The sequence below is a fragment of the Salmo trutta genome, chromosome 19, assembly GCF_901001165.1.
Source record: "Salmo trutta chromosome 19, fSalTru1.1, whole genome shotgun sequence".
In the NCBI taxonomy this organism is placed as follows: domain Eukaryota; kingdom Metazoa; phylum Chordata; class Actinopteri; order Salmoniformes; family Salmonidae; genus Salmo; species Salmo trutta.
In genome coordinates, this window is record NC_042975.1 from 38672464 (window position 1) to 38684835 (window position 12372).

The window sequence follows — 12372 nt, forward strand, 5'->3', positions numbered from 1 at the left end:
GAGCCTCTTATAACCTCCCAGGTGGCAGAAATGGAAAAAACATTTTGATGTTTGTTTGAAAAGTGGGGTTGATCAACTCAAATTTTATTTGTCACATGCGCCAAATACAACAGGTGTAGTAGACCTTACCAGGAAATGCTTACTTATAAGCCCTTAACCAACAATGCAGTTCAAGAAATAAAGTTTAAGAAAATATTTACTAAATAAACTAAAGTAAAAAATAAAATAAAAAGTAACAAAATAAAATAACAATAACAAGGCTATATACAGGGAGTAGCGGTACCGAGTCAATGTACGGGGGTACAGGGTAGTCAAGGTAATTTGTACATATAGTTAGGGTAAAGTGAGTATGCATGCAATAGATAATAAATAACGAGTTGCAGCAGTGTAAAAACAGAGGGGTGGGGTCAATGTAAATTATCCGGGTGGCCATTTGATTAATTGTTCAGCAGTCTTATGGCTTGGGGGTAGAAGCTGTTAATTAAGGAGCCTTTTGGACCTAGACTTGGGGCTCCGGTACAGCTTTCCGTGCAGTAGCGGAGAGAACAGTCTATGACTTGGGTGACTGGAGTCTTTGACAATTTTTTGGGCCTTCCTCTGACACCGCCTAGTAGGTCCTGGACGGCAGAAAGCTTCTATAGCGCCTTACGGTCGGATGCCGAGCAGTTGCCATACCAGGCTGTGATGCAACCGGTCAGGAGGCTCTCGATGGTGCAGCTGTATAACTTTTTGAGGATCTGGGGACCCATGCCAAATCTTTTCAGTCTCCTGAGGGGGAAAAGGTGTTGTCGTGCCCTCTTCGCGACTGTCTTGGTGTGTTTGGACCATGATAGTTCGTTGGAGATGTGGACACCAAGGAACTTGAAACTCTCGACCTGCTCCACTACAGCCCCATTGATGTGAATGGGGGTGTGTTCGGCCCTCCTTTTCCTGTAGTCCACGATCAGCTCCTTTGTCTTGCTCACGTTGAGGGAGAGAATTTCGTCCTGGCACCACACTGCCAGGTCTCTGACCTCCCTATATATAGGCTGTCTCTTCATTGTCTGTGATCAGGCCTACTACTGTTCTGTCGTCAGAAAACTTAATGATGGTGTTGGAGTCATGCTTGGCCACACAGTCTTGGGTGAACAGGGAGTACAGGATGGGACTTAGCACGCACCCCTGAGGGGCCTCCATGTTGAGGATCAGCGTGGTAGATGTGTTGTTGCCTACCCTTTGGTCCATCAGGAAATCCAGGATCCAGTTGCAGAGGGAGGTGTTTAGTCCCAGGGTCCTTAGCTTAGTGATGAGCTTTGTGGGCACTATGGTGTTGAACACTGAGCTGTAATCAATGAACAGCATTTTCACATAGGTGTTCCTTTTGTCCAAGCGGGTAAGGGCAGTGTGGAGTGCGATTGAGATTGCGTCATCTGTGGATCTGTTGGGGCGGTATGTGAATTGGAGTAGGTCTAGAGTTTCCAGGATGATGGTGTTGATGTGAGCCATGACCAGCCTTTCAAAGCACTTCATGGCTATCGATGTGAGTGCTACAGGGTGGTAGTCATTTACGAAGGTTACCTGCTTTCTCGGGCACAGGGACTATGGTGGTCTGCTTGAAACATGTAGGCATTACAGACTCGGTCAGGGAGAGGTTGAAAATGTCAGTGAAGACACTTGACAGTTGGTCCGCGCATGCTCTGAGTACACGTCCTGGTAATCCGTCTGGCCCCTAACAATAGCCAACACTTAAATTTAGTCTATCTATTATTAGGCCATATTCCCCAAGTAAGACAACATTGCCTGACGATAGGCAGATAGGTACAGAGTTTGAAAAGGCAGACTGTTTTTGAAGTGGATTATGTCAAAGCATCTTGTGGTATTTCTAGGTTTGGTGCTTATTATTATATCCAATCAGGTTGTGTGCTCAATGTATTATAAATTAATAAATCAACTTTAAATGCATGATCAATACATTCATTCACTGTTTCATAACTTTTATACAGCATAGTGCTTTCGGTAAGTATTCAGACCACTTGACTTTTTCCACATTTTGTTACGTTACAGCCTTATTCTAAAATGTATTAAATAAAAAAAAATCTTCATAAATCTACACACCATAACCCATGACAAAGCAAAAACAGGTTTTTATAAATTTTTGCAAATGTATATATAAATATATATAAAAAAACAGAAATACCTTTTTTACATAAGTATTCAGACCCTTTGCTATGAGCCTCGAAATTGTGCTCAGGGACATCCGGTTTCCATTGATCATCTTTGAAATGTTTCTACAACTTGATTGGAGTCCACCTGTGGTAAATTACATTGATTAAACATGATTTGGGAATGCACACACCTGTCTATTTAAGGTCCCTTCTTTTTTTCCCCAAGTTATCAGTTGTCTTGAAAGTACCATAAATCCAGAGAATACCAGACTTTGATGACAAAGTTTAATGACAAAATTTGCCCACGAGAAGGACCACCGAGCTACCTTCCTGTTCAAGTGAGCAAAGCACAACGGTGAGTCCAAAAATGTCTTGTATGCTGCTGCATAAATTATGTAATATGCCAGGGAGACATGTATACTGTAGCTAAGAAAGTAATACCAAGTGTATATTGTGTAGTAAGCTGTTAGTAGCCCATGTGCCTCACCCAAATCATTTGGTCCCTTTCCTCCTCATAACTTAGCCTACTGTTCTGACTTGGTGGTGCACGTGTAGTCTATAGCCTGCTTTAGAGAAATGTAATTATCAAATATTGTAAGAGCTTTCATTGTCTAATTATATGCCACCTTTATTTATCCTACGGTTCTGACTTGGTGTACAGGGAGAATACTGTAAGAATGGCCCATGTTTTGAATTCTGTCTCTGTACATTTTAAAAAGTGCTGAAGAAATAGTTATATTGACTACGTCTGTCTTAGCTCACTCATTAATGTCTTAATCGAAATTATGGATTGCCTCTTAGCCGCTCATCATTCCCTTATGCCATAGTTTCTACATCTCAATCGTCAGGCAGAACAACATTTGTTCAAATAGCAAGTCAGCTATGTTTCTTTTAAAAAGGCAGTAAATGAGGCTGAATTAACTTTTTCGCTGCCAGACAATTAAGGCTCCGCTGATAGCCTGGTGTAGCAGTGGTAAGGATTCACTCCATGGTGCTGAAAAGAAAGCTCTGCTGTTGGGACAGCTTAATTTAGGTCCTAACAGTATGTGGGCACCGTTTGTCACCATTATAGTGCAATTCATGTATTATGTGTTGTGTAGTGGCTTTGCTACATGCTAAAATCGCCACTGCACGTGTGGCCTTAGAAATACGGACCAAAAACGAATTATGTCCATTAGAGGACACAAATGCATTGCTGGGTATCAGGAGGACATTTGTCAAAATAGCCATTGAAAACACAGTAAACTTCTACGCTCATAAATAAAGCGAGCGTAGAATGAATACGGAAGCCGATAGTAGTCATTACATCGAAAACGTTGTAAAAAAAATGGCAGACGCAGAAAGCACTAGCATGTCATTAATGCAGTCAGAAGAACCGCTTAAACTATCTGATTTATTAGATAGAGGATGGAAACTATATGAGGAAGTGGACACCACAAATGATCCCATCGCAGCCACTCATATCCAGGTTAAAATCAAGCGTGGGATAACGCAACTTGAAGTGGCAACGCGAATGGTGGCCCAACTCGACTTGTTCAGGTGACGTTACTGACGTCGTTAGCGCTACCTAACGTTAGCTAGCAGCTACCAAACTACACAGACTGCTTCTCTAGCAATGACGACTAGCCAGATTCACAGGTATCAAATTGTAAAGACGGCTAGATAACAAACTGATTCCACCGTAAAGTTGTTTGACAGTTTAGCTAGCTAGCTACTTTACTAGGCTGTCGTAAACAAGCTAACAACCTAGCTCCAGTAGCAAGCTAGCCTAAGCTAAGGTAAGGCCATGCAATGAAGGGGATGCTGCATGTCCAGTGCTTTCAAATGTGTGTATCAGGAAAGTGTCCGTAAAATTAGTTTCCTGAATGAGAAGGTGGAACGTCAGTTGAAGGCTCAACAGTTCGCAATGTTTCTCCACATCATAAGCTAATTCTAATGTATAGTTAGAAGTTAAGTTAATCTTGTTTATATAGTAGAAAGAGGAGGAAGGGAAGCGCTACTAAGGTACACAATAGTAAATGTTGGTAGACAGAAGGTGCTCTTTGGTAAAAGGGTTGAGTTGGTCTTCAAAAATAATCTTGTTTATGTTTGTTTTTCAGCCGAAATGAGGATTTGGAGGAGGTAGCAACCACAGATCTGAAGTATCTGATGTTGCCTGCCTTCCTGGGGGCTCTAACTATGAAGCAAGTGAACCTGGCAAAACGACTAGACCACGTTCAGATAGCTAGATGTTACTTTTTGGACTTCTTGAAAAGATGTAAGGAGTATAACATATCAAAGTTTGAACTACCCACAACCATTGAAAACTCTGCTGACATACCAGAAGAAGAATCTGCAAATGGGCCCCCCAAACCTCCAGACTTAATTGCGATGGCAACAGTTAGAGCGGCAAAGATAGAAAGGTATATTAAACATCTGCATTTTAATTACAATTTTAACAATCAGAATAATCATTGTTTTGATTGAGCACTGCACAAATAAAATTTAAGCCAACCTACCTATGCTTGAAGGTCTAGTACCTGTCACACACCTCTTAAAATATGTTATGTCCCTCACCTATTTAACAAATTAAAGATCTGTCTTATTCATTTCATAATTGCAATTAATCTGCACCCAAATTGTTCTGATAACTTATGTATTATACTCTGCAGATACAAACAGAGGAAGGACACAGAGGCCAAGCTATCAGAGATCAAGGCAGCAGTGGACAGTGGGCAGGCAGACGACGAGATAGTCCGACACTTTTACCTCCTCAATGTGAGGAAATGGATTGCTGTATCCCTGGAGGAGATAGAGAGCATTGACCAGGAAATGGAGATTTTGACCAGGATGGATGTTCTAAAACAGGTACCTGGATTTGAAGATGTAACTAATGCCATTCATTCACCAATGTCTCATTTGAAAGAGTATGGTTTTCTTATGCGCTGTATCTTTTCCATGTGCAGAGTTCGGCAGAGCCATTACACTCTAAAAGGCCTCCCATGAAACCCTTCATTCTCACCAAAGATGCTGTTCAGGCCCGGTAGGCACCTGCTCAAACTTATCATTTATTTTCTCCTTCTGCTAATTGCCGTTTTCCTGCTCACAAAATAAGTACTCTGTCCAACCTCCCTTGTCAACAGTACATAGCTACTTGCTTAAAATATCACATGAAGTAAATAGTTGATTAATGTATAATTAAAGGGATTTAATTTTATGTGTGTACATACATACATACATACATACATACAGTACCAGTCAAAAGTTTGGACACCTACTCATTCAAGGGTTTTTCTTTATTTGTACTGTTTTCTACATTGTAGAATAATAGTGAAGACATCAAAACTTTGAAATAACACATATGGAATCATGTAGTAATCAAAACTCCATATCTCAGACTGGCTATTTAATGAAGCTACCAGTTAAGGACTTGTGAGGCGTTTGTTTCTCAAACTAGACAATTTAATGTACATGTCCTCTTGCTCAGTTGTGCACCAGGGTCTTCTACTCCTCTTTCTATTCTGGTTTGAGACAGTTTGCGCTGTTCTGTGAAGGGAGTAGTACACAGCGTTGTACGAGATCTTCAGTTTCTTGGCAATTTCTCGCATGGAATAGCCTTCATTTCTCAGAACAAGAATAGACTGACGAGTTTCAGAAGAAAGGTCTTTGTTTCTGGCCATTTTGAGCCTGTAATCGAACCCACAAACGCTGATGCTCCAGATACTCAACTAGTCTAAAGTTTTATTGCTTCTTTAATCAGCATGACAGTTTTCAGCTGTGCTAACATAATTGCAAAAGGGTTTTCTAATGATTAATTATCCTTTTAAAAGGATAAACTTGGATTAGCTAACACAACGTCCCATTGGAACACAGGAGTGATGGTTTCTGATAATGGGCCTCTGTACGCCTATGTAGATATTCCATACAAAATCAGCCGTTTCCAGCTACAATAGTCATTTACAACATTAACAATGTCTACACTGTATTTCTGATCAATTTGTTATTTTAATGGACAAAAAATATGCTTTTCTTTCAAAAACAATCATTTCTAAGTGACCCCAAACTTTCGAACGGTTATGTATGTGAATATATACACGTGTGTGTGTGTGTGTGTGTGTGTGTGTGTGTGTGTGTACATATAAACTCAGCAAAAAAAGAAACTGTCAGCTGTGTTTATTTTCAGCAAACTTAACATGTGTAAATATTTTTATGAACATAACAAGATTCAACAACTGAGACATAAACTGAACTAGTTCCACAGACATGTGACTAACAAACGTAATAATGATCCAAATCAAAAGTAACAGTCAGTATCTGGTGTGGCCACCAGCTGCATTAAGAACTGCAGTGCATCTCCTCCTCATGGACTGCACCAGATTTGCCAGTTCTTGCTGTGAGATGTTAACCCCACTCTTCCTCCAAGGCACCTGCAAGTTCCCGGACATTTCTGGGGGGAATGGCCCTAGCCCTCACCCTCCGATCCAACATGTTCCAGAGGTGCTCAATAGGATTGAGATCCGGGCTCTTCGCTGGCCATGGCAGAACACTGACATTCCTGTCTTGTAGGAAATCACGCACAGAACGAGCAGTATGGCTGGTGGCATTGTCATGCTGGAGGGTCATGTCAGGATGAGCCTGCAGGAAGGGTACCACATGAGGGAGGAGGATGTCTTCCCTGTAACGCACAGCGTTGAGATTGCCTTCAATGACAACAAGCTCAGTCCGATGATGCTGTGACACACTGCCCCACACGATGACGAACCCTCCACCTCCAAATCGATCCCGCTCTGGAGTATAGGCCTCAGGGTAACGCTCATTCCTTCGATGATAAACGTGAATCCGACCATCACCCCTGGTGAGACAAAACCGCGACTCGTCAGTGAAGAGCACTTTTTGCCAGTCCTGTCTGGTCCAGCGACGGTGGGATTGTGCCCATAGGCGACGTTGTTGCCGGTGATGTCTGGTGAGGATCTGCCTTACAACAGGCCTACAAGCCCTCAGTCCAGCCTCTCAGCCTATTGTGGACAGTCTGAGCACTGATGGAGGGATTGTGCATTCCTGGTGTAACTCGAGCAGTTGTTGTTGCCATCCTGTACCTGTCCCGCAGGTGTGATGTTCGGATATACCGATCCTGTGCAGGTGTTGTTACATGTGGTCTGCCATTGCGAGGACAATCAGCTGTCCCTCCTGTCTCCCTGTAGCGCTGTCTTAGGCGTCTCACAGTACGGACATTGCAATTTATTTCCCTGGCCACATCTGCAGTCCTCATGCCTCCTTGCAACATGCCTAAGGCACGTTCACGCAGATGAGCAGGGACCCTGGGCATCTTTCTTTTGGTGTTTTTCAGAGTCAGTAGAAAGGCCTCTTTAGTGTCCTAGGTTTTCATAACTGTGACCTTAATTGCCTACCGTCTGTAAGCTGTTAGTGTCTTAACGACCGTTCCACAGGTGCATGTTCATTAATTGTTTATTGAACAAGCATGTGGAAACAGTGTTTAAACCCTTTACTATGGATTTTTACGAAATATCTTTGAAAGACAGGGTCCTGAAAAAGGGACGTTTCTATTTTTGCTGTGTGTCTGACCACTGCCACTATATGGCTCATGCACGCAACTAAGCCAGCCAAAGAAATCTCAGGAATGGAACTTTAACCAAAACAACTGTCTGGATGATGCTTCAACTTTAAAAGTAAGTGGAAAATTAGGTCTAACATGCTAAAAAAGAAAATATCCCTTTTAATGTGTAATTTTTCATCTCAGGGTGTTTGGGGCAGGCTATCCCAGCCTACCTACTATGTCAGTGGATGACTGGTATGAACAGCACAGGAAGAAAAATGCCTTGCCAGACCAGGGGATCCCACGCAGCGCTGGTAGGGTTAACAGGGATGTTCATAATAGTGTTCTATTTACAGTTAACTGTACATCAATTGTTTTCAGGAAAACTCAAATAAATGTTCATCAACCATGTTTTATATCCACCCTGTCTCATTCACCAAATACAATTTGTCTCTTTTTCAGAGGACTTTGATGCAGAAGAGCGAGAACAAGAAGAGAAAGAGAAGCGGGTTGAAAATGATGATGAGGAGGCCTTGCAGAAAGCTAGAGACTGGGACAACTGGAAGGATACGCATCAGAGAGGCTATGGGAACCGTAAAAACATGGGCTGACAACCATCAAACAAAGCAACAGTGCCATGCCTGGTCTGCAGTGTTCATCTACTCTCTGTCCCTCTGTAATGAATAAAAAATGTTGCTGGTGTGTATGGAAACATGGTCTTGAAGAAAGGGAGGTTTATACAATCCCAGACTGAAACTGTTTAAGTGTCTGTTTATGGTCTCTTTTTATTCTGTTGCTGCAAATCACAGCTTTAATTATGGCCGTATCAGAGGAAACTGATTTATTGGCAGCCATTAATATTATCTGCAGGTTCCATACGAATACACAACCAAGTATTTCCACCAAGGCGTAGTCTGTCAAGATGGTGCAGTGGTATGCTTGAGAAGATTAGTAAAGTGAATTTGATGATCAATTGTTTAACAGCTGTTCCCAAGCGGATTCATATTTCCTGAGTATCCAACAGTACTTAAAGAGCCTTTTGTGAAAAGCTCTACGGAGGTGGTGGTAACAATCTACAGTTCCAAAAAACTGCTATTGTATATTGTCATCCACACTTAATGTGTTTAGTGATGGAAAAGGTAGCTTGTGTGCTTATACAGTTTCCTAAAATGTAGCTCTATACTCCAGCATTTTGGTTTTGAGAATATTTTTTTTTCTGATCAGGTGACAGTACAGAATGTCACCTTTTGTTTTGAGGGTGTTTTCATAGCTGTCTTACCGTTTAGAAATTAATTTGAAGTCAAAGTATTTTGACAGATTCACTTAGTGTATTCAAAAGTTGAGTATTTGGGCCCATTTTTACATTTTAGTCATTTAGCAGACACTTATCCGGAGCAACTTAGTGCATTCATCTTTTGATGGGATAACCACGTATCTCAGACATAGTAAGTACATTTTTGTCAGTGTTGTGCAGTTTGTTTTAGTTGTGTTGTGGCTTATGTTTTGCCCAATAACTGAATGGTGACTGGTGTAATTTTCTTTCTAGGTATACAGATAATGTTTCTGAACATTTCTAAATTAATCTTGATAATGTCATGATTAAGAAAAATCATGAATAATAAGTGAGATGCTGATCAGAGGCTACAACAAATATGCTAACCTCACCATTACCAGTAACGGGAGGTTAGCATTTTTTGGGGGGTATGATCTTTGTAACCTCACTCATCATTTTTCATGATTAATTTAAGATTATCCATAATCATGGTATCCACATGAATGTCGAAGTATTCAGAAATATCTAGTCTTACAATAAAAATAAAAGTGACTCCAAAATGGCACAATTCGGTCCCGGTCCCTGAATTCACCATTCAGTTCCTATTGGGCAAAACCGCAAATGCATCCAAGTTTGTAGTAGCTTAATCTAGCCATTGTGTGTGAGGAATATGGGACCAAATACTAAACTTTTGACTACTTTAATACACTAAGTGAATTTGTCCAAATAGTTATGACTTTTTCAAATGGCGGACTAGATACATTATTTATTTCATTTTTTAATTGTACAACAGACCCTTACTGCTGGCATTCTGTACTGTCGCCTAATATGAAACATTCTTAAATCTAAAATACTGGAGTATAGCGCCACGTTTAAAATGGTTTGCTTTACTGTCAAGAGTACGTATTGAGTATGCACAATATGAATATTTCCTCTGATTGATGTCCATTGTAACACTGAATAATGGTTTTGTAATGCCGGTGTGATGCACTTAATTACAGAGAGCCACTCCCTTTTCATCTTGTTTTGCTGAATACTTTTTTTTGTAAAATAACTGCCTTGTGACAGCCAATTTTCTCTTTTCTCAAAATGTATGGCTGACTCATTTGATTTCATTCCCACCTCTTACACATGTACAGTTTGAACAGGCACTGATTTTGACAGACTTGGTGGATTCCTTTGTCAGAGTTGATAATGACTAGTGGTTGGTCTATTTTTTCAGAATAGCAGGAATTCTGTGTGCAAAACCTGCATGGTTCCCATTGTAACAACAAATTATTTGAATGTTTTGTACTTTTCTCATTGTTTCTTAAAGAAGTTGCTAGTGTATAAAAAATATGTATACAGTCCAGAATAAATATGATAAGCTGCTATGGTCAAGCAAATTGTTATTGGCACACTGATATTCACATGCATAAAATGTGCATGAATCAGAATCATATGTATTGAACATGACTAATATTGCTCCCATGTAACTTGATATGTGTCATTTGGTAAAAGCATCAATTGAGATCTCAAAATGTATTTCTGTTTCGAAGCCAATTAAATCAATGTATTGCTCATGCTCGCAAAAAGTTTCCTTTATTTGCTACCCATTGGACAGCTGTGCTAAAGTGAAATCATACCCAGTACACCACCTCAATTCTGGGCCACCTAGTTCTAGCTTCATGTCTCTTGATGTGCGGTGATATTTAACTTCAGGCAGTAGCCCCATTTATACCTTGTTCTAACATGCATCATTTTTTCTGATCTTTTCCACCTTCTGATTGTGCCCACATTTCCAGATAGGTGTAGATTATTAAAAGACGCATTATGGTCTGATTGTGATCAGATCTTCCTGACCACCTTCGGAGGTAGTCGGGCACACATTATGTCTGGATATCTTGCAAGTGTAGACTCACTCTCTCCTGCACCACCTGTCTCTACCTCTGAATGCTCAACTATGAAAAGCCAACTGATGTTTACTCCTGAGGTTGCACCCTCTGTGAATACCCTCTGTGATTATTATTTGACCCTGCTGGTCATCTATGAAAGTTTGAACAACGATTTGACCTTAATGCCCATGTACTCCTGTAATCTCCACCGGGCACAGCCAGAAGAGGACTGGCTACCCCTCAGAGCCTGGCTCCTCTCTAGGTTTCTTCCTAGGTTCCTGCATTTCTAGGTAGTTTTTCCACTGTTCTTCCATATCTGCATTGCTGTCTCTTTGGGGTTTTAGGCTGGGTTTTTGTATAAGCACAACTGCTGATGTTTGCGTAACGGGAGGGGCAAGGAAATGTGGGCACAATGTGTAAACAGTTGACAGAGACACATTTGAATGCCATGTGTAGACATATTTTACAAAATGTGGGCACAATCAGAATGTGGACAAGAGCAGGAAAAAGAGAAATAAAATGAAATCAAGCTTTATTTATATAGCACATTTCAGACATTACTGCAACGCAATTCACTTCACAGGAAAAAAACAAATAAAAAACAAAGACAATAAAACTGAAATATTTACTACACAACAAACATAAGAGGATAAAAAACAAATGAATAACAATAAAAACTGAAAGACTAAAAAGCACCCTAAAGAAAAGCAATGCTAAAAAGGGGTTTCAGCCTCCTCTAACCGAAGTTAATTGTGTGGATTTTTTTCTATTAATAATATAAAATCAACAGCCATACAGAAAGACTCATGTGAAGGTGAAATTACAGAGGAACTTCTTGATGCAATTAAAGCATTTAAGTCCAGGAAAACTCCAGGGCTGGACGGCATACCAGTTGAGGTATACCAAATCTTTTTTGATATGCTCAGAGGACCGTTATTAGCATGTTTTAACCACTCCTATGTAAAAGGTAGATTATCAGACACTCAACAAGGTCTGATTTCATTATTACTGAAACAGACACAAGTGAGAAATATGAAGATCCAGTCCATTTAGAAAATTGGAGGCCCCTTTCGCTTCTGTGTTGTGATGCAAAAATTCTAGCAAAATGAATTGCGCATAGAATTAAAAAGGCATTGTTGGATATTATTAATTCTAATCAGACAGGTTTTTTATATGGACGATAGATTGGAGATAACATAAGGCAAGTACTGGAAACAATAGAACACTTTGAAAAATATTGGAAACCAGGCCTGCTATTCATAGCTGACTTTTAAAAGGTTTTTGATAAAGTACGACTGGAGTTTATATATAAATGCCTGGAACATTTATATTTTGGAGAATCTCTTATAAAATGGGTTAAAATAATGTGTAGTAACCCTAGGTGTAAAATAGTAAATAATGGCTACTTCTCAGAAAGTTTTGAACTGTCAAGAGAAGTAAAACAAGGTTGTCCACTATTGGCATATATATTTAGTATGGCCATCGAAATGTTAGCTATTAAAATCAGATCCAACAATAATATCAAGGGATTAAAAATACAGGGCTTAA

The 12372-nt window shown here is 40.2% G+C and overlaps 1 protein-coding gene across 1 annotated transcript; it reads left to right on the forward strand.

Annotated features, from left to right (window-relative positions):
• Positions 1-3434: 3434 nt before the first annotated feature.
• LOC115154549 (immunoglobulin-binding protein 1) lies at positions 3435-10524 on the forward strand. The gene is made up of 6 exons (XM_029700860.1): positions 3435-3683; positions 4244-4546; positions 4796-4991; positions 5090-5166; positions 7882-7991; positions 8140-10524. Exons 1-6 carry the CDS (start codon positions 3472-3474, stop codon positions 8286-8288), a joined length of 1047 nt encoding a protein of 348 aa, XP_029556720.1. The 5' UTR covers positions 3435-3471; the 3' UTR covers positions 8289-10524.
• Positions 10525-12372: the final 1848 nt, after the last annotated feature.